Genomic DNA, 23,701 nt, shown 5'->3' on the forward strand with positions numbered 1-23,701 from the left:
GAATGAGGTCAGATTCTCTATTTTTGAAAAAGACTTCAATTTTCATAAAATTCTAACTGTGGAAAATTAGTGTACTTTTTTGTGTGAGCAGCTCATTACTAGTGATGCTTTAAGTGTTGCTCAGGTGTGCTTTTACCCTCTGTGACCACTCAGCTTCCAGAGTGTTATTGTTTCAGCATTCTACTTCAACAGATTCCAACCACACAGACAGCTTTCATGATGGCTCTGTAAACATTTTGGCTCAAAGATTTGAAGAAAAACATACTGGCAGTATGATTTGTAGATGTTTTCATGAGATTTTCTTTAGAAACAGAACTTGTGGGTTCTGTGTAACTACTTATTGAAATTAAGTAAAAGGGTTTTGCCTGCACCTGATGCAAATTTACATTTCTTAATCTGACAAATGCTTGGGAATGTCATTTGTGTACCATCAAACTCTGAGCAATGAGAGATTAAATCATCAGATAAAATATGTTAGCAAAAATTTTACAGGTATTTTTGAAATGTGTTTACAATTATGGCTAAATTATCTGTGATTATAGTGTGAACTAAATGAGGCCCAGGTGCCAGGAATTGTTTGTTATGTGCAGAGATCACCTTAATTAGCCTGTGGGAAATAGGCCAGTAGGCTGGCATTGAATCTCAGCTTTTTTAATTTTTCAGAACTTAAACCAATCTGTAGCCCATGACTGGACTTCAGGTTTACAAAAACTGATTTTGAAAAAAGAAGATGAAATCAGAGCGGCAGATCGCTGTAGAATTCAGCTGCAACTCCCAGGAAAACAGGACAAGTCAGTAGTAATCTTGATTACAAAACTTTCTAAATGGGCTTATCTATTAGGCATAGATGTATGAGGGAGGATACGGGAATCTGCAGCTCTTCCCTCTCTTCTGTCTCCGCAGTTAGCCTCTGACTTCTGCTCTCATCCCACAGTGCTGGGAACTTGCATGTTCCAGGGCAGCATTGTAGTATTTCTCCCGCTCCTCAACCCTGTGTTCCAGATGCAAGAAGCAAGAGAGGAATCGTGGCAGTGACAGCGAACAGGGAACAGTCACTGTGACATTCCTTCACCAAGGAGGGTGGTCTTCTCATACCATTTCATGTAAAGTGTAGGAAGATGGGCATATGGCATATCACAGCCTGCATGCTTATACCAGAGCTGTGTCTTTGTCTAAGTATTAGAAAATAATGAAATTTCATTGTGCTCAACATCTCTAGCTTGACTATATCTCATATTCAGTGCATTTAGAGTGGCTTATTTTTTGCCTTGCAGGTCTGGGCGGCCCACTTTCTTTACAGCTGTGTTCAATACATTTACCCCTGCTATCAAACAGTCTTGGATCAACAATTTACAAATGGCTAAACTGGCCCTTGGTAACTCTTAGTTACTTAAATTTCCTATCAAATTAAGATAGCCCTCAATGTACAGTGTAATGTTTTTATTTTTATTTTTTAGAAAATGTATGTTATTGTGAACATCTGTCTGCAGATGTTAAAATTGCAATAGAGTAAATAGTAGTGATGTGTATCACTACGTAGTAATGATGTTATAGATAGGATGGGGGTTTCATTATGAAGGAATATAGTTTCTACAGTATTTTAATCAAGTTCATGATAATCATCACTAATTGTTACATCTAAATCAAAGTGAACGAGATACACTGCAAGACACACAGGTGAGGAAGCTACTCCATTATAAACTTATTTATTCAGAGCTTAGAAACTTTTGAAACTTAGGCCTTTCAGGTTCAAACTTCTCAGTTTTAGCTTAAGAATTATTTTAGCTAGGAGATATTAGTAAAGCTGTTGAGTTAATTTGTTTAGCTTTCTGAGCATGAAATAAACTTATGGGTGTCATTTTAATATAATGCAGTACTTCTGTACTGGATATGTAAAACTCAAGTTTTTTGAGGGAGTTGGGGGTTTTTTTAGCATAAATCTGTAGTCTTCACTGGAGGGATTATCACAAACAAACCTGATCTAGGTAGGAGCAATAAAGAATGTGCTCTCCTGTGATGTTTTTAGTCTCCTGTGTTTCCACAGGAGGCATAGACTTCAAACGGTAAATGATTTTAGGGATTTTCGATGCCTAAGTGGAGAAACATTGAGGATATGCACTTGCTAGAAAGCATGCTCAAAAAGCAGTGCTTTTATGGTATCTCACTGAAGGCAGGCAAAACACTGAAAACATAAGAACGGCGAATGGATGTCTCCATCATTCCAGGAGTATCCTTATAATTATGGTAGTGATAGTAGTTGGTAGCAATGTCACTTAGACTGGCAGAGAAATGCTGTTTGCAAACCAGATTTCCTAGAACCTGAGGAGTGGTTTGATAGCACTCTAACGCAAGTGCACCTTTTCCTCTTTTAATAACCTACTGACAAGATCATTAAGAGAACACACTTAACATTTTGCTAGTGTTACATCTTATTTTTTGCATTATCAATATGTACGTGATCTACTATATTGAATTTTTGCTCATAGTGTTAAGCTGTCATTTATTCCTACAAAAGCATATATGGTATGAGAACAGCCTGACCAGTATTAACCAGTCCTAACAAGATTCTTTTCTATTCCTGTAGAAAGTTGTAAGTGATTATTCAGTGAAAGTATTGTGGGATGTTTATTGTTTGTTCTTTCTGTTACAGCGGAGGATAACCTGTTAGGTTGGTTCTGTGTAGAAGATGATGGGAATCAAATCAAAAAGGAGAAACATCCTCTCCTTGTTAGACACATGCCAGTGATGATGGCCAAGCAACAGGAGTTTAAGGTGAACAGAATTATTATACGAAATTAAAATTACTTTTGTGTGTGATATAACTACTAAAAAGTACTACATTGTAAATGCATCTATTAGTTCACATCTAATAGTTCTATAGAGTTGCTACCTTGGTGTAAGACCAGTAGCAAGGTCCAAGAAGGTCACAGGAATGCAAAATATCTGCAACATTTGAGGCACTAAGGAACATAGTGTTTACTTTTGTATAGCATGACATTCACTTTCAGATGTAAGCTCATCACTCAGTGAAAACAGAAGTGCTGGGAATTTTGAATTGGTCTTGAGGTTTCCAAGTGTTTGAGGTTCCAAAGTAACTTGCAGCTTACAAAGTGCAGGCATCTGATCTCCATGATCTCTGTCCTGTGCTGGTGTAATTATGTTGAGTCCTGCTTAAACTTCTGATTTTCATTATTGCACAGAGAGCAATAGTTTAAAAATAATTTTTACAATTCTGTTTTATGGGGTAGTATATAAAATGTAGTTCTGTTTTGAACAATGATACAGAAATCGTCTTAATGGCTCATTTCCTAAAGTAATGTGTTTGAAGTCTCATTGACCACTGGCTTTAATGATGAAAACAAGTACAGCATGTCCAGACCAACAGATGGAAGGGGTGAAGGGTGCTGGATACTGTGTTTTCCTGTGCATCAGCAAGAGTTCTTATTGACAATCAGTTTGTTAGGCTTCTGCAAAAACACTAACAGAACTAAAATTATATATGTATGGCCAGAATCCCAATGTTCACTAACATCATCGCATGGGTATTGCTTAAAGTCTAAGTCTGCAGACCCTCATTGCTAGGACAGCCTACGCAGAAGGGAGGTTCAGCTGGCACCTTCACTTCAAGCGTGAGTGTACAGGCCTGGATGTTGGGGGAAAATAATTGCTGGCTGGAAGTGCATTTGAAATGTGTAATGGTGTTAAATTGAGTCATTTCTATGATACTGAATTTCAAAGCAGAGCTGTGGTTTACAGCAGCCAAAGTCTACTGAAAGTTGCCTGTACGTACATAGTCATTCTTGTCTTGTTAAATAGTCAGCTTCTTCTGTACTGAATACCTTCTAAAGCCACCACTGGTGAAATAACCATGCTAATTTAATTTTTTGCAGAAACTTAAAATATTTATATTTTCTTAGAGCCTCTGCATTTTTAAGTCCTGTAGGTCTGCGCCAGGAGCCTTGAAGGCTCAGGCTCAACTCCTGTAATCAAGTTGTTTTGAAAGGAAAGGAAAGTCTGTTGCCCATGTAGTTGGGTGATGGTCTTGGCTGTGGTCACCTCAGGAGGAGACAGCATGTGGCAGTGTTTGCTTCAGCTCTTGGTCAACTTTGCCAGTTTAGCAGCTCCTGAAGATAAGATGTGGGTGTGTGCCTGATGCTCCTAAGTTCCCAATACTACTGGAAAAGATAATCTGAGTATTATTGCAGGTTTTGCACAGCCTCAGCTGCAGTTTGAGTGTCATGTCACAACTTGGGGTTGGAGGAGAGCCTTTGCTTGGCTGATCCTGCTTGTTATCTCTCCGTGTGCTGCTCTGGCTGCCCAGTGGTGCAGGGAGCCTGTAACAACTTCTTCCATCAGAGCACATTTACACCCCAGGCAAAGAGCTTCTGTCAAGATTGAGAGCTAAACTACCAGGGAAACTACTATGGAAAATCATCATTGGTTTTGAGTAAGAGGCAGCACAGAGATGTAAGAAGCAGCCTGAGAAATATCCAGCATGCAGGCTGTCTTCTTTCACTAGTGATGTATTTAGCTGTCGCAGCTACTGTAAGTCACCACTACAAGTAGATAGTCTCAGCATGTGTTAAATGAGACATGCTAAGACTGGCATGGATAGCTCTTGTTCTTTTTTTTTTCTCATTGGTTTCCATCTTTTATCCTCATAGTGAATTGCTTTGGTGAATGCATAACATTGTTTTTACTATTGCTAATCACTTGGTAATGCCTGCTGACTTCAGGGAGATTTGTGAAGTTCTTAGCACTTTTGAAAATTAAGTAAACTGGGAATTTAGAACTCTAACTTACGCCTACTTGTTTCCTTTTTTTTTTTTTTTAATTATTCACTGTTGAGAGGTGATGTTCCCAAGTTATGGTGAAGTTGTCTAAGTTAATACTAAATTGTCTGTAGTACTACAGTATAATCACAATGACATTGATGTCTGAGACAAGAATATTAGTGTGGACTATAGAGACTCTTGTCTAAAAATGTAGTGTCACACCTCATTGGGAACCTTTTCGTTCTCTACACGGTTGTGAATTGCTTGTATATGTTTTAAAGTGTTTATATAAACTTCAGGGAGCTCTGCTATGGATATTAGGGAAATTAGGGAAACTAGAAATCCATGTCTGCTCATAAAATTGCCTATTTTCAGAGCCTTGTTGCTTGAGTGATTTTCAGAGTTGAGATGGACTTAAATATAGATCTTGAGTCTGGTGTAGCTTTCAGGTTTTTCTTAAATTGCCTGCATGATACAATCATGAGTATGGTTATTAATTTATGGACAGTAACATGATGACATGAAGTTTGGAGGGAGTAGGAATATCATTAGCATTCAAAATGAGTAAAGCACCTGCAGAAATAATTTGAGGGGGAGAAAAAAGGGATGACAGTCAGTAGGACGGACACGTGGTATGCTCAGGCAGAAATAAAGAGCTTCACAAGTACAGATCGAGAAGGTGGCTGAGTAGAAAGGCTGTAAAAGTAATTTTTAATAGACCAACAAGCTAAGGATTGGTTAAGAATGTAATGTTATTACAAAGAGCAAATAATCAATGGGATGTGTACAAACTGGCTTCTAACAGCTAACTGCTAACAGCTCTGCTAGAATAGTGTGTTCAGGTGAGGAAGTTCTGCACTCTCAGATATATGGAGCTGATATATCTGCTGGAGAGATGCCAGTTGGAAAAGTGATAATAATCAAGGATTTTAAAAACAAGAATAAAAAGAAATATATTTTTAAAATTTTTAAATTTAATCAAGTGCTAGTGTTAATTTAGCCTAATGAAGAGGAGAGTCAGACAGGCTCATGACATATATCAGCCTTATATGTAAAAGGACACTGCAGAAGGGAAGGAAGTACCTGGTGGCTGAAATGAGAAGCAGCAACCTAACGATTACAGTGAGGATGATGTTAGGTTGAGGATTTGCAAAGACTTAAAGATTATGAAGCATTTGAGCAGATCAGGTAGAGAATTTGTAGTCTTTGGCTTTAATGTCTGTAAGAGTAGATCAGGAATGTGTCAGGAGCAACATATGTGCAGCTGACCGTGCCCACAGGAAGCTGGATGGACTAAACTGACTTCTTACCTTCTGTGATTCTTTGATATCCTTAAATGCTTTAGTTAATTACAGACGAAATTAGGCAGAATCAGGTATATCTTTTTAATGTGGTAACTATTCTCTTATCCTTTGTTTGCAGATTGAATGTGCTGCTTATAATCCTGAACCGTACCTCTCTGGTGAAACAGAGTCAGATTCCTGTGCCATGGAACATGGTTTTCTTTGGGTAAGCGTGATCTTTAAAAGCTAAAAATGGGATTGTATCCTGTTTCTTTGCATTGCTTTTTGTGACTCTCAGCAACATACGAGTCTGAAATTAATTTTGGGTTGGTTTTGTTTGTTTGTTTGAAGATGGACTTCTATAAAGGATAGCTAGTAATTTTGTCCATGTGATCTTGCTGTTCTCTGTAGGGTGTCAGTTGTGTGTGTGTGATTTGTTAGTGTGGCACAAAATTAATTCCAAAGTGCTGAGCAAATTCAGAAGTGAGTTATGTGCTAATTTATAATGAGGGCTGTTAAAACCCATATGAGCTTACGCTGTCCTGTTGTTTGTTTCCGTATTTTAAAAATGTTTTAGCCATGAATAATCTGTTTAGGCCTATACATAGGGGAAAAAAAACTATTATGATTTATTCTTATGACTCCTTATGCAGCTATTCTAGCAGACAATGTGAGATAGCCAATACTTTTTTTTTCAAAAAAAAAAAAAGCTAATCATTTCAGTAGCTTTTCTTGTTACTACAATACCGAAATTTTAAGGGAACCCTTATGAATTAAAAATAGAAGTTAGGAATAGCTTTTGTCAGTGATCTTTTTCAAGGTGACCCATATAATTTCTCTTCCCAGATCCCTAAGATGTACAGATTTGTGGACATATTGATGATACTTAGGTCTGGATCAGGGAGAAGTTTAGGATCCTGTATCAGCAAGTTTACAAAAGGGATTATATTAATAATTATAAAGGACAGGCTATATTACCTATTTTAAGAGAATCTGAGATAACTTAGAACACTAGTTATTAAAATAATATATTACACAGGTATTTACTGTATTTGCATTACATTATGTGTATATAGATACGAGTCAGACATCAGAATAGGACATAATATTCCTCCTTTCAAAAAACAAAGAACTGTTTTTTGTGAGTATACAAGGGAATTTTGTGTATATAATGTTTTGAAATCTCTTGTATTTGTGCTGAATTACTTTCTCATTTATGTTTTAATGCATGACAACTCATATTCACGCATATAACTTGAGATGAACTCTTCAATTAACTTTACAGTCATTCCTTTTTGTTACTGCAGATCTTCCTGGAGACAGGTATCAGTCTTGGTCTTTTTTTTTTTTTTTTTTTTCCTCTTTCCAATTCAGATTGGCAGTTGTACTAATCAGATGGGCCAGATTGCAATAGTCTCATTTCAAAGCTCCGGCCCCAAGGTTATTGAATGTTTCAATGTGGAATCACGGATTCTCTGCATGGTCTACATACCAGAGGAGGAGAAACTGAAAGAGCAAAATAAGGCTCTCGACTCTGAAAATGTTCTTGCAAAAGCTTCTACTGTGCCTACTATTTGCCTTGGCATGGAAGAAGGAAGGTGATTCTTGCTTTTAATGTACTGTGTTATGATTTATTCATTAAGTTTACTATACTACAGCAAAATTGTGTGAGATAATTCCAAGAAAATGTATTCTTTTTTAAAAAAGTATCCCTGAATACCTTGTGACCTCAACTTACCCTTTCTACCTAAATCAAGGAAAAAATGCACTCTACATGGTTTTAAAATATACTATGTAGTATTTGAAATTAAAATAATATGTATCTTTGATGAAAGAGGATTAATTTATCATACATCATGTCTGAAAAATGTACATACCACTTTTGTAATGTTACAGCATAATCTTTAGGTATTGGAAAATTTTCAGAATGACAAAGTGTTAAATGAGGAACTCATTAACCTTCTACACTTTGATATTGTGCAGGATTTGTCATTTGAATAAATAATGTTGCTGTTTACTGTTGACTTATTTTTCTGTGTTTGAATTGATGACCCTACTGAGTCATCACATGATTTATATTGAAGAACAAAGCTACGTTTTTCTAAACTTACAGGTCAGTAAGCAAACAGATCTTGCTGTAAGTAGTGAGGGTGTAAGTATGTGACTACATGTGACTTTTTTTTGAAGGTGTTTCTAACAAGTATAAATGAAGGAGAATAAATTTCTCCAAGGAATATGCTATATTTTCAGAAATTCCAACATCTAATTGTACTGATTATCTTTGTTGGTGAAATGCAATTAATTCCAGATGTAATTATTCAGTATTCCTAACATACCCATGGTAATAATCTGTAGGAACGATGGGAATTTTAAGTGTAATTGGTGTCTGGTAGTGAGTTTTTCTTCTGTTTTCCTTAGTTCTCCAGATAATACTTAATCCATATTTTTTTTAAACTAATAGAAAGTTTCGGATAGACTCATAATAAGGACTTTAAGCAGAATTTTTATTATGTTTCTTTGTTGAATAAATGTTTCTCTAGACAAGATAATATGAAAAGTGTTGTCATATGTCAATGTTAAGTAATTGCAAATTGTCTACATAAACATTTTTGGAGGGTCAAGATGCTCCTTTCCATACTCATCTTCCTATGAATGGAAGGAGAAAATATTTTTCCCTCAATATTTTGTTCTAAACCTCTTTTGTACATATTCTAATAAGAACTAAATAAAACATAATTTCACAGGTTTATTTTTTCTTGCTTCTTTTTATAGCATTTCTATTTACAAAAGTTGCCAAGGCTCAAAGAAAATTCGACTTCAACACTTCTTCACTCCTGAAAAATCAACTGTTATGAGCTTAACATATATGTCTCAATACTTGTTTGCTGGCTTGGTAAATGGAAACATCTCAATCTACACCAAAGCAGAAGGTAATGTAGTGATATGATTTGATAACATCCTGAGGAACTCACATGTCAGTATATTTTGGCAGAAGTAGTTTTCCGCTATTATATTTTCCTAAAATTCTCTGTAAAACTGCTGAACTAAGGTTGCTACACTTTTCAGTACACTTTGTTTTCTCTTTTTTGAAAGATAGTAGATACTTTGATACTGTTCCCACTTTCACCATATGATACATATGAAAACTGATTTGTGCCCCTTAGCTTAAACCCTGAGGTCTTCAGTGTTGCAAGAATCCAGAAGTTTGAGGTAACAGATAGTATACTGTATTTTTCACAGCACAATGCTCATTCCATTCGACTGCCCAGTACTGGTGTTTATGAAAGACAAAAAAATCCCTATCGCTAGAAATTCCTGTATATCTCATTTGAAATGACAATTCCATTTTTACTGTACAGATAGGAGAAGTCTTCCCTACGCGTGCGGCTCGTGTATTTCACAGTAGGACTCCTGCTTCCGTTAACATCATGGTTGGTTGTTTTGTATCTAGCTAAGTAATTGGCTAAAATAATTTGAGTAAAGGAGAATCCCAGGTGATACCTCTGAACCAGAACTGTCTTCTCCACAGCTGGTTTGGGTGCTTCTCTGCGTACTTCCAGGATGTCTCACTAACTTTCCTGCAGTACTGCATACATATGTAGTTAATTCAGTTCCAAATTAGTGAGACTTTACTCAGACTGAAACCTGAGGTTTTAAGTGAGATGTTAGCACAGAGGCACCTAACCTTGCACAGTGCAGAGCCAGCAGAGATCGGGCATACCTTGTTAGTGTGAGCTGCATAATGATGGTTGTTGTACTTCTTGCATGAGATGGGCCCTGTAAACAGTGCAGTTGCATTTGTGTGCATTACACCTTGGCTACTAAATCCTGCCAGCCTCTAACTGAGAAGCCAAGCTCAGTATCTTGAATCTTGAAAGAAATTATGTGTCGAATATTAGGTCATATAAAGGCTTAGTTTGGAAGTGGTACAGGATGCAATTTTTTTTTTTTTTCAAGCAACAAAGAATCTGAAAAAAGTGTTGGGGAAAGAGATTTCCTTTCACCAGTTGTCATCTTCAACCCAGTGGGCTTCCTGTTGAGTTGTTTCTGATCTGAAGCCAGACATTAGATTTCAGTTCCTTTTAAATTTTTATTATTTTTTTTACCACTGAATAGCAGATTTTTCTTTGTTTTGGAGGCACAGGAGTGAGGCCTTGATCCTAGTCTCATAATATCATTTTTGATGATTCAGTTTCTATATGTACCTGGGTGTGGTAGTAAAATGAATCTGTCATCTTCTCTGAAAGGGATTGGTATATTTAAGCTGTTTAAGACTGCAATTGCCATCACTCAAGTTCTTCTAGAAAAGACCACTTCAAAAACACGAGCGGCATCCTTGGCAGTATAGGTAAGAAAGGATGCATGAGTTGCATAGCTACATAGGATGTTAAGGACAGGGAAGAGCTGTTAACCAGGCTGAATTACGTGAAGAGCCAGAGGTTATGTTGTATTGACCAGGATCATGGTGGCACTTGGTTATCTTACTCTGAAGACACCAGTTTTGTGCAGCTAGATATTCATAGAGTCTGTCACAGTCTATTTTAGGATCACTGAAGCTCTGAGATGGGAAATATACGTTTACATTTTTCTGACTCATCTTGTAGTCCCTTTCCTTACAGTTTGGTCTGTGTGTGTTATTTCAGTTTTCGATGCCTCATGAAAGTTCTGTGAATCATCTGCTCCCATGTTAGCTTTCATATTCCTTATAGTTGGCTGCTGTGGTCATGTGAGGCAGTCAGCCCTGGAGTGGTGTTTTTATGAGCAATGACCTATTTTACCAGACAAAGGAATCCCAGCGGTGAAACGGGAGGGAGGGAGGGGGAATGCAGCCTCCAAAGAGCATTGTGTAATTCATCAGGGTCGCAGTCTGTTCTACAGAGGAGGTTACTTTGCAGCCATGCACTTCAACTTGGGTTTTGGTCCATTGGCATAAAGGAGATTAAGGAAAGATTTAAAAGTGAGCATGAAATATGGTCACTACATTACAAGGCATCTTGATTTGAAGCCTGAGATGGACAAATGCTGTGGAATGCACAGATTAAATGGTTGTGCAGCCTTTTGTGGAACTCCATGAATGAAAAGGATGAAAACCTACCTCACAGTCTGTATTAGAGTTGGGATCCTTGTTTCTTCCTTTATGGATAGAAAGTGTAGTGGATCAGTTCAGTCACTGAATCAGAGAATCATAGAATGGTTTGGGTTGCAAGGGACCTCAAAGACCATCTAGTTCCAACCCCCCTGCCATGGGCAGGGACACCCTCCACCAGACCAGGTTGCCCAAAGCCCCATCCAACCTGGCCTTGAACACTTCCAGGGAGGGGGCATCCGCAGCTTCTCTGGGCAACCTGTTCCAGTGCCTCACCACCCTCACAGTAAAGAATTTTTTCATTGTATCTAGTCTAAATCTACCCTCTTTCAGTTTAAAGCCATTAGCCCTTGTCCTATCACTACCTGCCCTTGTAAACAGTTCCTCTCCAGATTTTCTGTAGGCCCCCTTCAGGTACTGGAAGGCTGCAATAAGGTCTCGGTGGAGCCTTCTCTTCTCCAGGCTGAACAACCCCAACTCTCAACCTGTCTTCACAGAAGAAGGTGCTCCAGCTCTCTGATCATCTTTGTGGCCCTCCTCTGTACTCGCTCCAACAGCAAGCTCGATGCCTTTATATATGTAGTCAAAGACCCACAACTCCTGTCATTCGGTGTTCAGTACCCAAATAGCTCTGTTTTCTCCTATTATTTTCAGATGGCTCAATGCACATAAATATCCAGCTTGTTTAGAAACAGCAAGTACTTTCTCCTGATTTTCTTCACAAGAGAACTTTGTCAGATCAACAGCATCCAGAGTGCTTTCTGGCTGCAGAAAGTCTTGTCTTGAAGTAATTTAAAATGGAAACTAAGAAGTATGTATAGTAAACCAAGGAACACGTGCACATTAGTGGTAGAGTTGAAGGTGCGCAGTGAGACTTCCCTTATGGAGGGTAGTCATGTGTTACTGAGACACTTCTGTATCCATGTCTCTTATGAGTTAAAAAGTACTTGAGCTTGAATGCATTTGAACATAAATTAAAAGCAAAGTCAATGGCGCGCTTGATATCGTAAAATCTACTCAGTTCTCAAATGTGAGCTAATGTGGTGATCTGTGAAAATGTCACAGAAAGACTAGCATGTAGGTCAGCTAATTTGTTAATTCTAAAAATAGGAGCCCTAATAATTGTCCTTAATAATCCTTAATTTTATGTGGGTGAGAAGACTAGTTTGGGGAACCATGCAATAGCTAATGCATTACATGCTGGTATATGTAGGAATGGTAGCGATGCAGATTGTAAGGTTTCTGACACCTTGTGTGTTGGGAACTTGTTTACAGTGTTATTAACTTTTGCACAGTTATCAGTTTGAAATATTGTGTATGTAGTGTTTGTCTCAGGCCAAATTATTAGGAGTATTTCCAGGCAAAACACTTGTAGATGAGGTTAAGGAAAAAGTACATTGTATTGTCTTTGTTTAAAAAACATAACAAAACCCCTTTGTGATGATTCCAGACAGCCCAGCAGATGTGTTTTCTGAGTGATGTAATAGCAAAAAAGGTCAGCATGTGTTTGACTTCCATTCACAAAAGTATCTTAGGAAAGGGAAATCACAATCTTTATATAACATAGGTGTATTGTTCCTGATATACTCTAGTCAGTTCCAGCTACTTCCTTTCTACTAGACATTGATATACATTTCCTTTCCATAAAGTCCTGTAAAGAGCATGGAGAGAAACAGGAAAAAGAAAGTAAAAACTCAGGATGATTGTGGCAAAGAGTAGAAGAATTAATATATTAGTAGTTTCAGAAAGAGTTTGGTTAAGATGAGCAAATAGATGCCCAAAAAAGACATGCTGCTTTCATGGCAATGCCTGTTGTTTTGGCACGTGATTGGTATGTGTAGCCTTTCACTTGTGTGTACAGCACCCACAGCAGGCCTCGGACACTCACCTCTAGAATTAAATTCACAACGCTTGGCATGTTTGGTGATCCTTCCCCTCTCCTCAGCACTGGTGAGGCCACACTGGGAGGGTTGGATCTGGTTTCTGGGCTCCTCACTACAAGAGAGACATGGACATACTGGAGAGTGTCCAGCATGGGGCCATTCAGATGATGAAGGGACTGGAGCATCTCTCCTGTGAGGAAAGGCTGAGAGAGCTGGGACTGTTCAGTTTGGAGAAGAGAAGGCTCAGAGGTGATGTCATCAACGTCTATAAATACCTGAGGGGAGGGTGCAAAGAGAGCAGAACAAGGCTCTTTTCAGTGGTGCCCAGTGACAGGCCCAGAGGCTGTGGGCACAAACTGCTGAAACATAGGAGGTTCCCTCTGAACATCAGGAAACACTTTTTTACTGTGTGGGTGACCGAGCACCAGTGCAGGTTGCCCAGAGAGGTTGTGGAGTCTTCATCCTTGGAGGATGGACACTTAAAGTAAATGTGGTGAGAGGTATTGCTATGAAAAGTAAGGAATGGTATTAAACTGTTAGGGAGAGGACTAGAGCAGTGATACTGAAAAAGAAATAAATACTATTGTCTTGACTACATTATCACTGTTAGCAGTGTCACCTAATACTTTGTAACCAGAAATATGTTGACATTGCTATCAGTTTTATTTGCCTAGGTCATGCTGGGACTTCCAGCACCACCCTTCTCTGTAATTTTAGGTAGAGCTCTGTCAGCTATTTAGCATGAAGAATTTGTTGCATAAAATGACTATATGCATGTGTAGCACAGAGCATTCCTAGTTACACCTTGTTTAGAAGAGCAGGCCTGAGTCTCTCAGCTTATTTCCAAGTGATCGGAAATGTGCTAAACTTTTTACTCCTGTAGCTACCATCTTACTCCTCAACAGTCGTGTTTTATGTACCATGTGATGGAAAAAATGTTTGTGCTCCACTGCACAAATTAACCAACAACCGCTCTTCCCAGGACTGTGTTGGCAGCTCTGTTGAAATCATCAATAGTGCTGCTAAGCAAGAGAGGAAGCTACCAACAAAAAAGCATGTTCAGTCAGCTCGACTGAAAGCGTAAAGGAAGGGAAAATTACTACAAACTTTAAAAAGACTGAGGAGCTAAGCTATATTTTATTAGGTTATCTCGTATGAAGACTTGAGAGCACCAACAAGTTATAATTATAAAAATACTAAATAGTAATAAATTCTTTAAATAAGAAACTTTTTTTATAAATTATTATAAAATAATATTACTTTCCATTGTTGGGTTTTATGGAAACAAACCACAGAAAGGACTATGGCACGTAACTTTTGGCGAAGTAGAACTTACAGAGAGTATTACAGATAGCAGCATAACACAGATCTATTAGTGCATAGACACAATAGTGCCTAAAAACTGTGTTCTCATGTTTTAAATATTCATCTAATATGCAAATATCAGAAGTTATGACATCTTATTTCCAGAAGCCCCTAGATTTGTTTTTGTAGACACATCTCATTCTTGAAAATACCTGCAATTCGTATAGATGTCTATATTCTATTACAGTAACGTTACAGAGACTACCAGAAACTGTTATATCTTGTGAACTAGGCATTTGGTATATCTATAGTAAGAGTCTATACCTGCTTTGATGTGGTCAGTTTAAGATCTGAGTCAACTAACACTTGCACATGCAATCATCTTTATGTGTTGTTAACATCAGTGTGTTAGCAACATTATTCTCATACTAAATCCAAAACACAGCACTATACCAGCTACTAGAAAGAAAATTAACTCTGTCTCAGCTAAAACCAGGACATATATACATCTTCATTGCTTATTTTTCTTTTGCTCAATTCCTGCTTTTCAGAAAATAATTTGCTGGGCTCCTTGCACTGGCTTTGTCCTATTGTATGCCTTGAGACTTTGTTGGCAAAAGTTTTCTCTCAGCTACTATTTCTTGCTGCTTTTCTCTTTTCTTAGGAAAAAATCAGTTAGTTATTGATTTAATAAACTAACCAAGAATTTATAACATCAAAGAAAGCTGTTTCATATCTTTTGCAAATGCTGCACCTAATTTTAAATACACAGATAGTGCCAGTTGTTGGACCTGCTTACGTATGTATGTCTTGAATCTGCAGGTGTTTACACAAGTAGAATAGAGATAATACTTCTTTTCACTTAGATTTTAGAAGCAATGAACTTTGGATCAGACAGATAATGTGAAATAGCCAACGTCAAACATGAAGTCTGTGCAGGCAGGCATTGAATAGGGTCTGCTGAGATCTGGAGAGAGAGCGAGAATTATGTTGTCTTAAAAGTGTGATTTTGATAGTTTTGAAACAACTTGTGAACTAGACACAGACTTGCTAAGTAATTTTGGTGATAGGCGATAAAATTCTTGGTCAGCAAAATGAAGTTGTGATCTTGCTTTTAGCAAGCAGCCTGTGGATAAAGCATTCACAGAAGTATGTTGGATTACCAGGCTTAATCCCTTGCCTTGCTTGAGAGGATTTGTACCCATGCTTCCAGCTCTCAAGAGATTTCCCTGGCTGCCGCAAAATAAGAGGAGAGAGATGCACGGTGCTTAATTTCTTCTCCTGGTGCCATTCCAGTTTTATAATTAATTAAGCATTCACTGAGGCAGGGACTGGAACACAGCTGACCCATCATTTAAATACTGCCCTAATTACCAGACAAGAGAGTCTCCCCCTGCCCTTTTTTTCCCCTCATCTGTCTCAGATGCTGTCTGATCTGGAAGACAGCAATGTTTGCAGGAAGAAATAAAGAAGTACTACAGGATAGCCTTATCGCATGGCTAGGGTATCTGGGTAAAGGGATAGCTTTGGATTTTTCCTGGGCCAATATATCAAGTGGGATTGCAGTTTCTTTGCATGAAGTCTTGATAACATCAAAGACATCAGGTCTCTATCTCACCTCTTTCATAAATCCAATCCCACTGAACTCTTCAAGCTAACTTGATTGTTAAGTGCTGTGCTAAAAGCACCAACAGAAAATGGTTTTGTGAGAACTGAGTTTTGATATGCACATTTGTTGAATCAAATATTCATAATACTGATAGCATTCATAACATTGGTAATATTGAACTCATCTTCTTACCTTGCAGCAAGTTGTTTTAGAATTTTTATTTTGCACTCGACATCCACCTCACACCAGTACTAATTTTCCTTTTCACTTAAAACTATTACAAATGCTAGATAATAATTTTAAATAAGACTTGATCAGAATTAATAACACGGCTTAATGCTTAGTTGTCTGAGGAAGCTGTTGCATGGAAGTGGACAGAATAAAGATCCAGATTTAAAACAAGAAAAATCTTAGATGGTTGAAATTTAAGCAAAATTGAAATCCGAGTCCACAGTTGTGATTCTGAAAATCCCTATTCACCTGTCACTTCAGTATCAGCTATGCTTTATATATAGATTAATGTATAGATGGAATGTATTTAAGAGAAAGAACTGTTGAGTTCAGTGAATGGTTTTGTCTGTACATTACTGTGTTGTACAGTGTGGAAAATACAACTACAGAAGAAAAGATGGCTTCTTGCTCAGCATATCTGCTCTTTGCCCAAATTCAGGGTCTTTATCCTTCAGAAGAGACAGTAAGAATATACTAGATTTATGCTGCTTTTATCCCTAAAACGGAAATATGAAGGTGCTACGTACTGGATGCTGTTACAACTTCTGCAGTCAGCATAACTTAGCGAAAGTCAGGACACGCGCACACGTGCAGCTCCACTCTCTGAAGGCTTTGCGCTGAACTGCCTACAGTGGTTAAAGCATTCGTAGAGTTTGGGCAGCCTCCACTTAAGAATTTAATTTGAGAATAACGTGGTTGCTAGCAAATGGCAACTTTTCCAGAAGTTTCTTTATTACTAATGGTACATATGAGTCATGAAGAACAGAGTGACTTTGACATCACTGGGAGAGTTTGCAGGCTAATAACTGGAAACACTCTTCTCACTTGCAAACTAAAATAATGAAAATTATTTTGACGGCCTGAAACTGAATGTCATTTTTACAAAGATGCTTTTGGAAGAGAGCACCACATCCCGAGAATGACTCAGCAAAGGTCGTAGCATGCGGATGGCAGAAGCAATGAGAAATACTCCACAGCTGAGGCTTCTCATTGTTTGTTGCTGCTGCTGTTATTGTGAAGCAGGAAATTTCATACCCTTTTACCTACGCGAATAATAAAAAACGTACTTGTTATTGGGGCTGAAAGAAAAAAAAGTTGTACTTAACTGCTTGCCTAAAGATATGTTTACCTTGGTCTCATCAATCAAAATTTAAGTGGTTACTGAGTTGAAACCGGTGTCAGTGAAGCAGACAACTTTTCTGCAGCTTATGCAGGAAGAAGGTTTTAAAGTGAAGAAGCGAGGACTTTTTGTTGTATTTTATCTCAGTGTAAAAACAGATACTTTAACAGATTTTTGGTATTATTACTAAAGCGTCATGGATAGAAATGCGGTCTTTGAGGCTTTATGTTCAATGAGCGCTTATGATAGAAATAAACCAATATAGAAATATTAAAATTATTATTGACATATTTAGTATGTCAAATTGCATGTATAAAAGACACAGCTACAACTATTTCAAGAAGCCCATGTTGCTAGCTCTTAAATTTGGAGAGAAATAATCAGCTAATCTTTGTTTCAAAGAGATGGCAAGTGAGAGTGACCAGAGCGGTAAGTGGTCTTTTATCAGAAGGTCTCTGAATAATTGATTGTGCCACATACACATGCATAATGTAATTTGGATCTGCTAAATGCAGTCCACAGAAAACACTGTGGATTATAGTTGGGGGAAAAATTAGGAAAAGTGAAGATATGGCACAAAATTAAGTTTTAATTTCTTTTTTAAAAAATTTCCATCTTAAATGAAGCATCTAGTAGCAGGAAGTCCATTTCATCGATGTGCTCTTAGGGAGTCATCTGAGCTCATTTGAACCTACAGTAAAATCTTGCTCACTACTTTTCAGATGAAAGGTAATTCTGTCCTAGTTGGAAGTTGATTCATCTTGAAATAGGTCAGTTGTGAGCTCCTTCCAAACTGGAGAAAATTATATAGGCCATGGCTTTCTGACTATATTTCCTCTGGAAAGGAAAGCAGTTGTATCAAGCAGCAGCGTGGGATTCCTTGTTTATCAATTAATCCAGATAAAATTTGTTCATTTAACAAATATATGAGTGTTTGGATTTGTTTTTTCCCCTTGATGTTATATTACCCTTACAAATTTATTTTGGAAGCTAAAATTAAACATAGATAAATCACAGTGTAGTTTAAAGTGGCAACTTGCAGAGATTCTAGCAGTAGGCTTGAGAGATAGTGTTTTCAAAACTGTTTTAAAACAAAGATTACCATTTTATTGTGTATAACATTTCTTCTTTTTTATTGAAGATGGAACATGGAACACGGAACCTCAGAAGATAGTTAAACTGGGGGTTCTGCCTGTTAGAAGTCTGCTTGTGATGGAGGAGACCATTTGGGCTGCATGTGGTGGACAAATTTTTATAATCAGCACTGTGACACATTCCATAGAGGTAAACGCTTTTAAAAGCATTGCTCGCATACTGTGCTACAAGGCGTAAGCGGTGAAATTGTAAATATTAAAATCTGTTTCAGAAGCTTCACGATTCAGGAAGCCTTTCATGAAATATGGTTTCAGTTCTCTTAAATCCCACTGCCCACAGTTTGAAATTCTGCCCTTATGTTCTCTGCTGATGTCTCATTAGACCTAGGTTTGCTTCCTTTTTCTCCCAGGTTTCCATAAGGTGCTTGGAACTTGTAGAGTATTTGGGGCAAGAGGTTTGCTTAGAAATGAGATCTGAGGAAAGGCAGCGAAGAAGTGGGTGCCTATAGGAATTGCCTGTTAATTCCAGAAGAATTAATTCAGAGACCGCGTCTACATAGTTAGATGTTACTTGTACCTTGTGATGATCGCATAATATATTTCTTCAGAGCTTTGCTTCTCAGTGGCCTACAAAAATTTGCTTTACGTAAGGATATTTTCCAGTGAATAATCATACAAAAGTCTGCTTTTCTTGAAGGAGAGAAGAGTGTTAAGGATTCAAGCTCATATTTGTGACCACATTTTCCAGAAAGCATTAAGCCCTCACTTCTGTCAAAATTGCAGCCTCCACCGAAAAAATGTCTTAGTGGTCTAAAGGTTGGAGTTGAGAAATGTTAGGAATTAAGCCTCTCCTTCAACCTACAATACAGTTAGCTGAATGGCATAATGTTTACAGCTATGAAGTTCTTTCAAACAGGAGTGGTGATGAGCTCACAGCCTCCTTCTTTGTGTGCTTTGTTGCTGCTTTTGTGTTTCATTGATGATCGTGTTTTCTCTCAACAATCGTCTATTTGGTACAATTGATTCTGTGAGTCATTGTCATGGGTTTGCAGGGAAGCAGCTAACATCCTACTTTGCTCTGTCTTTATCTGTGCTTTCTGGGTGATTTGTTTCATCCAAGTAGATGCTGGGATCGTGTATTTTCCTACTTTGTTTTTCTTTAAGGCTTGTTTTGTTGATAGTTTGAATGGTATGATGAAGGAGAGATTTTGGAAGAGTGATTTGGATAGGTGCTTGAAATGGACTTTTGTTAGCTTCCCTGCGGGGCAGAGGCTACTGTCCTACAGACTTTGGTGAGAATCAGAGAGAGTCATGGTCAAGAAATACGTAGCAATAGTAAGAGATCGCAGCCAGATCATTCCTGTGTGAGACTGGTTACATACAGCCAGGTCTCTGTAAATAATTATGGCCTAATTCTCTCACAAAGCCCTTCCTAGATCAGGTAGTATGGCTGCAGTTTAGGCTGGGCTGTGCTGTTTTGGAACAGGAGAACAAAACCAGACTTAGACAAGCTTTATCAAAACACAGTGTAGCATAATGGATTGCAGTATTGAAAACAGAAGAGCTAAAATAACAAATATTCTATCAACATCTTTCAGACATGCTAGTTTCATTTTTCAGCTATTACTACAAGTTTTCCTACAAAAGCATCGCAGGAGGCTCTTTTTGTTTCCAGAGTGCTTTGTAAACTAACCCCTTTATTGTATTCAGAGCTCATATTATTATAGAACCACTACATAGCTATAATTAATATACAGGCAATGAACACTGCTGCAAACACCATATAAGAAACAGTGGAACTGGAAATGGTGCATATGGGTTGAATAATATTTTCTCAACACAGATAATTTTATTGAAGAACATGATTTTTTGTATGACTGGCTGAGGGTCGTGTTTTTTAATTCCACATCAATATCCATACCATAGCATGTCCTCTTCCTCATAGAATTATGAACAAATGATGATTTTCTGTTGCCTCTTTACTGGTCCCAAGACATACACAAGTACTGATTTTGTTTTATCTTCTCACCAGACTAAACAGCTCACTAATGCTATTGCTACCTGCTCAATTACCTGACTTGTTTTGATAACTTCCTGGGTCTATATTTCCAAAAGTGATCTGCTGTGATGTCCATACCATGTTGATTGGCAATATTGCTTCAATATTATATTATACCTGGCAATTTAGACTATGTCTTTAGGGAATGTTTTAACAATAGCAGCAGCTGAATACATCTGAACTACCTCTTCCTTACTGTGCAGGGCAGAAGCTTTGCTGTATGAAGGGAAACAGCAGCAAGGAAATGTTTGTTCTTCCTCTGTGCCCTCTCTTGTTGAGAGTTAGTAGTAATGATTTGACTCAAAATTTTTTGCATAATATTCATCTTCGCTGTATTAACAGGAATCCAGATATTGCACAGGGTTCAACTGTTATTCTTCCCTCTGTGCCGATCTGCTTTATATCTCCATATACGTCAAATTACAGCTGCTTGCTTGTTCATTGCTTTCTACTATCATGCATACATATTATATGCTCTGTCATATATGTTATCTATAAAGACACCTGACTAATTTTAAAGGCCATATTTGTACAAGCCCATGAGCATATTCAAGACCATTTTGTAAACTTCATCCTTGAGAGGCACTCCCTACTTCGTAGGTACCTCACATTTAACTGTCTGTGCATTTGCTAAGTGCAAAGTACATTATCCTTGAAAACAGTCTCGTTATATGCCTCCTTGCTTTTCAAAGATTCTTATTTAAGCTTTTTTTAAAATAACTATTATTAAATGAGCAGGTTTGGCATCCTATATTTTGGGTTTGGATGTTATTCACTTTTCCTGCTTTTTTCCCTTCTGATGTGGATAAGACTCTCAATTCACTTGTTTTAATGATATGTTACTGTAATAGAATGTTTTAAGAAATGTCTTTTATTGGCACAGTGCCCCAAACTGGCAAAACACCTTGAGCTCCTTGGCAAGGGACATGTGAGAAACGCATCAATTGCTATTATATATTAATTACATACTCTTTCCGTGAAGAAGAAATTTATCCTTAGTCTTAACCCTAGATCTGACAGTTGTATTGCTGTTGAGTATAGACCTTGATCCTACAGTGGTCTCTGCGCATGTAGACCCTTAGGCTCTGCAAAGGCAGTCTGTGTTTGTTTAACGACAACAAAAAATGTCAGAGTATTTAACAGAATAAAGACACCAACTGAATGGCATTCCATACTGGTTTGTTTTGTCCTGTTTTTAAAACTTGGCAAACTATACACAAGTTAGTCTCATTTTAACAACTCAAGTAGGATAAGCCGAAATGTTCAGCTGAATAAATGAAACAAATGAGAATCCCTATACATGAGTGTATGTTGCCCGAGTACTGGAACTTCTTTAAAAGTAGTAAAAGTCATTTATTTTACCTTGTGGACAATGATACCCATTATACATCTCTCATGAAGCTTGAGAAATCGTGGTTCAGTTCTTGGCGCAGCTGTTTGGTGCGAGTGGGCAGCCCCTCAAAAGAAAGATGCCGGCTATGCCCGGCACTGCTGAAACAATAGTGAGCTGTGTCAGGCTGCGGCATCCAGAACGTCTTCTGCAGCTCTGGTGTTGCTATAGAGCTTGAATGAGAGAGCCCCAGGGGAAAAAAGCTGGGCTCTGAATAGAAAGGAATGTAGGTATGAAAACTAAAAGAGGAAAGTAAAATGAAGTTCGATTTTATATATTTTTTTTAATAACAGAGGGAATAAGACATTTTTGTTCCTTTGTATCTCTATTTCTTGCTATGAGAAGAAAAAAAAATTCTGAAGAAAAAGGCCAGCTATTGGTTTTCAGATAGACATGCAATTGCAGCAGATGTCAAAGCTATCCGCTGTACAAAAAAACCTTAAGCATTCGTAAAAGAATGCACAAGTTTGGGTACGTTCCTACTCTGTGTTAGAGGACCCTTTGAATGAGAAGAATAGTTCTTTTTGTATGCTTCTCATGGCACTGATAATATTATAGTTTTTCTTTAAATGCGTCTACGTGTTTCAGCAGACAGCTGTACCAACGGCAGGACAGACTAAGTGGGAGTGTAATGAGTTGGCTGGTAAAAATGGAATGTGACAAAAATGCATGTGCAAGTTGTTTACAAGGGCACCAACAGAATTGTCAGCTGCGGTCAGACCACTGCAGAGAAATTCATTTTTTACAGTCAGCTTCATTTTTCTTCTAATTCCAAACAGGGCAAGTTGCCGGTCAGGTTCACTTCAGCAACCTTGGATCTGTCCCTGAGAAGTTTTCAAAAGTCACTTGGTCATCAGTGTAGGGCCATATGAGTCTGTAAACAGAAGTGATTATTTTAAAAACCTTTTTTGCAATGAAACATGCATGATGAGAATATCAGGGACTTTAGTCATAAGAGCTGTTTCTGGCTTTGAAAGATGCTGCTCATGGATGAATTCTTCTGTTTAATAAGCTGTATAATTTTCAAATTGTGTATATCATTTGGTAAAGAATTAATGGAGGTTACCTGAGGAAGACAGTGACTTTAAATGTGCCTGCCAGAAGTGCTTACCTTGCATTCTGCAGTGGTGTTATTCTGAGAGTCAAAAGGTGATACAGTAACACTTTCAAAACCTGAACCACTGCCTAATAGCTGAAGAGAAACTTCTCTGTTAATTTACTAAAAACTGAGCATTTGAAAAATAGTGTTATCAAATGAAAAGGGAAAAAAAGAAATCATTCCCCTTATTTTTAAACAGCAAATTTCTCAGTGGAAAGTACTAATTTATACAGTAATAAAGTATGTAAAGAAAATTAAGTGCCTACTCAGTATAATATCAAAAATTACACTTTGTGAAAGCTTAAACTTCTTTATCTCTGATCTTAGCCTGTCTGTTGAATTTAGATGGAGAATTTGAACAATATATCTCTCACCCTAATATATTCAAAACATAACTGTCTTAGGCTAAGAGCTTAGCCTGAGAAATATGTAATTTAGATTTTGATGCAAAATGACCAAAATGTAATTCTTAATTGTAATGCATGGAAAATTTAAGTATCCTTTTACAAGGAGGAAGGGGGGTACTTTTGCATTTTGCATTAAGAGTATATTATACATAGTGTGACTATTAGAGCAGATATTTACTTCCCTATCCCTCAGACACAGATTATTTTTTGTTCATCCAAGGAACAGTTTGTAATTTATTTAGCCAAGGAAGTTTTATCTTTAGTAGAATAGCTCTCTGTATTTGATAATAGCTGGCACAACATGAAAAGGCTGTGTTTAACTTCAGAGAGTTTACTTACAAGACAAAACTGGGAAAAAAA

At 37.6% G+C, this 23,701-nt stretch overlaps 1 protein-coding gene across 11 annotated transcripts in view; it reads left to right on the forward strand.

Annotated features, from left to right (window-relative positions):
• Positions 1-23,701, forward strand: part of ARHGEF10 (Rho guanine nucleotide exchange factor 10) — a 119,509-nt gene that overhangs the window by 82,368 nt on the left and 13,440 nt on the right. For all 11 annotated transcript variants that reach the window (XM_054820521.1, XM_054820519.1, XM_054820516.1 and 8 more), the window contains 7 exons: positions 664-791; positions 1,275-1,375; positions 2,651-2,772; positions 6,198-6,284; positions 7,433-7,656; positions 8,831-8,988; positions 18,434-18,576. In XM_054820521.1, coding sequence (XP_054676496.1) covers positions 664-791; positions 1,275-1,375; positions 2,651-2,772; positions 6,198-6,284; positions 7,433-7,656; positions 8,831-8,988; positions 18,434-18,576 — 963 coding nt within the window. The remainder of the gene's footprint in view (positions 1-663; positions 792-1,274; positions 1,376-2,650; positions 2,773-6,197; positions 6,285-7,432; positions 7,657-8,830; positions 8,989-18,433; positions 18,577-23,701) is intronic.

This window comes from Grus americana, chromosome 3, assembly GCF_028858705.1.
Source record: "Grus americana isolate bGruAme1 chromosome 3, bGruAme1.mat, whole genome shotgun sequence".
Taxonomy (NCBI): domain Eukaryota; kingdom Metazoa; phylum Chordata; class Aves; order Gruiformes; family Gruidae; genus Grus; species Grus americana.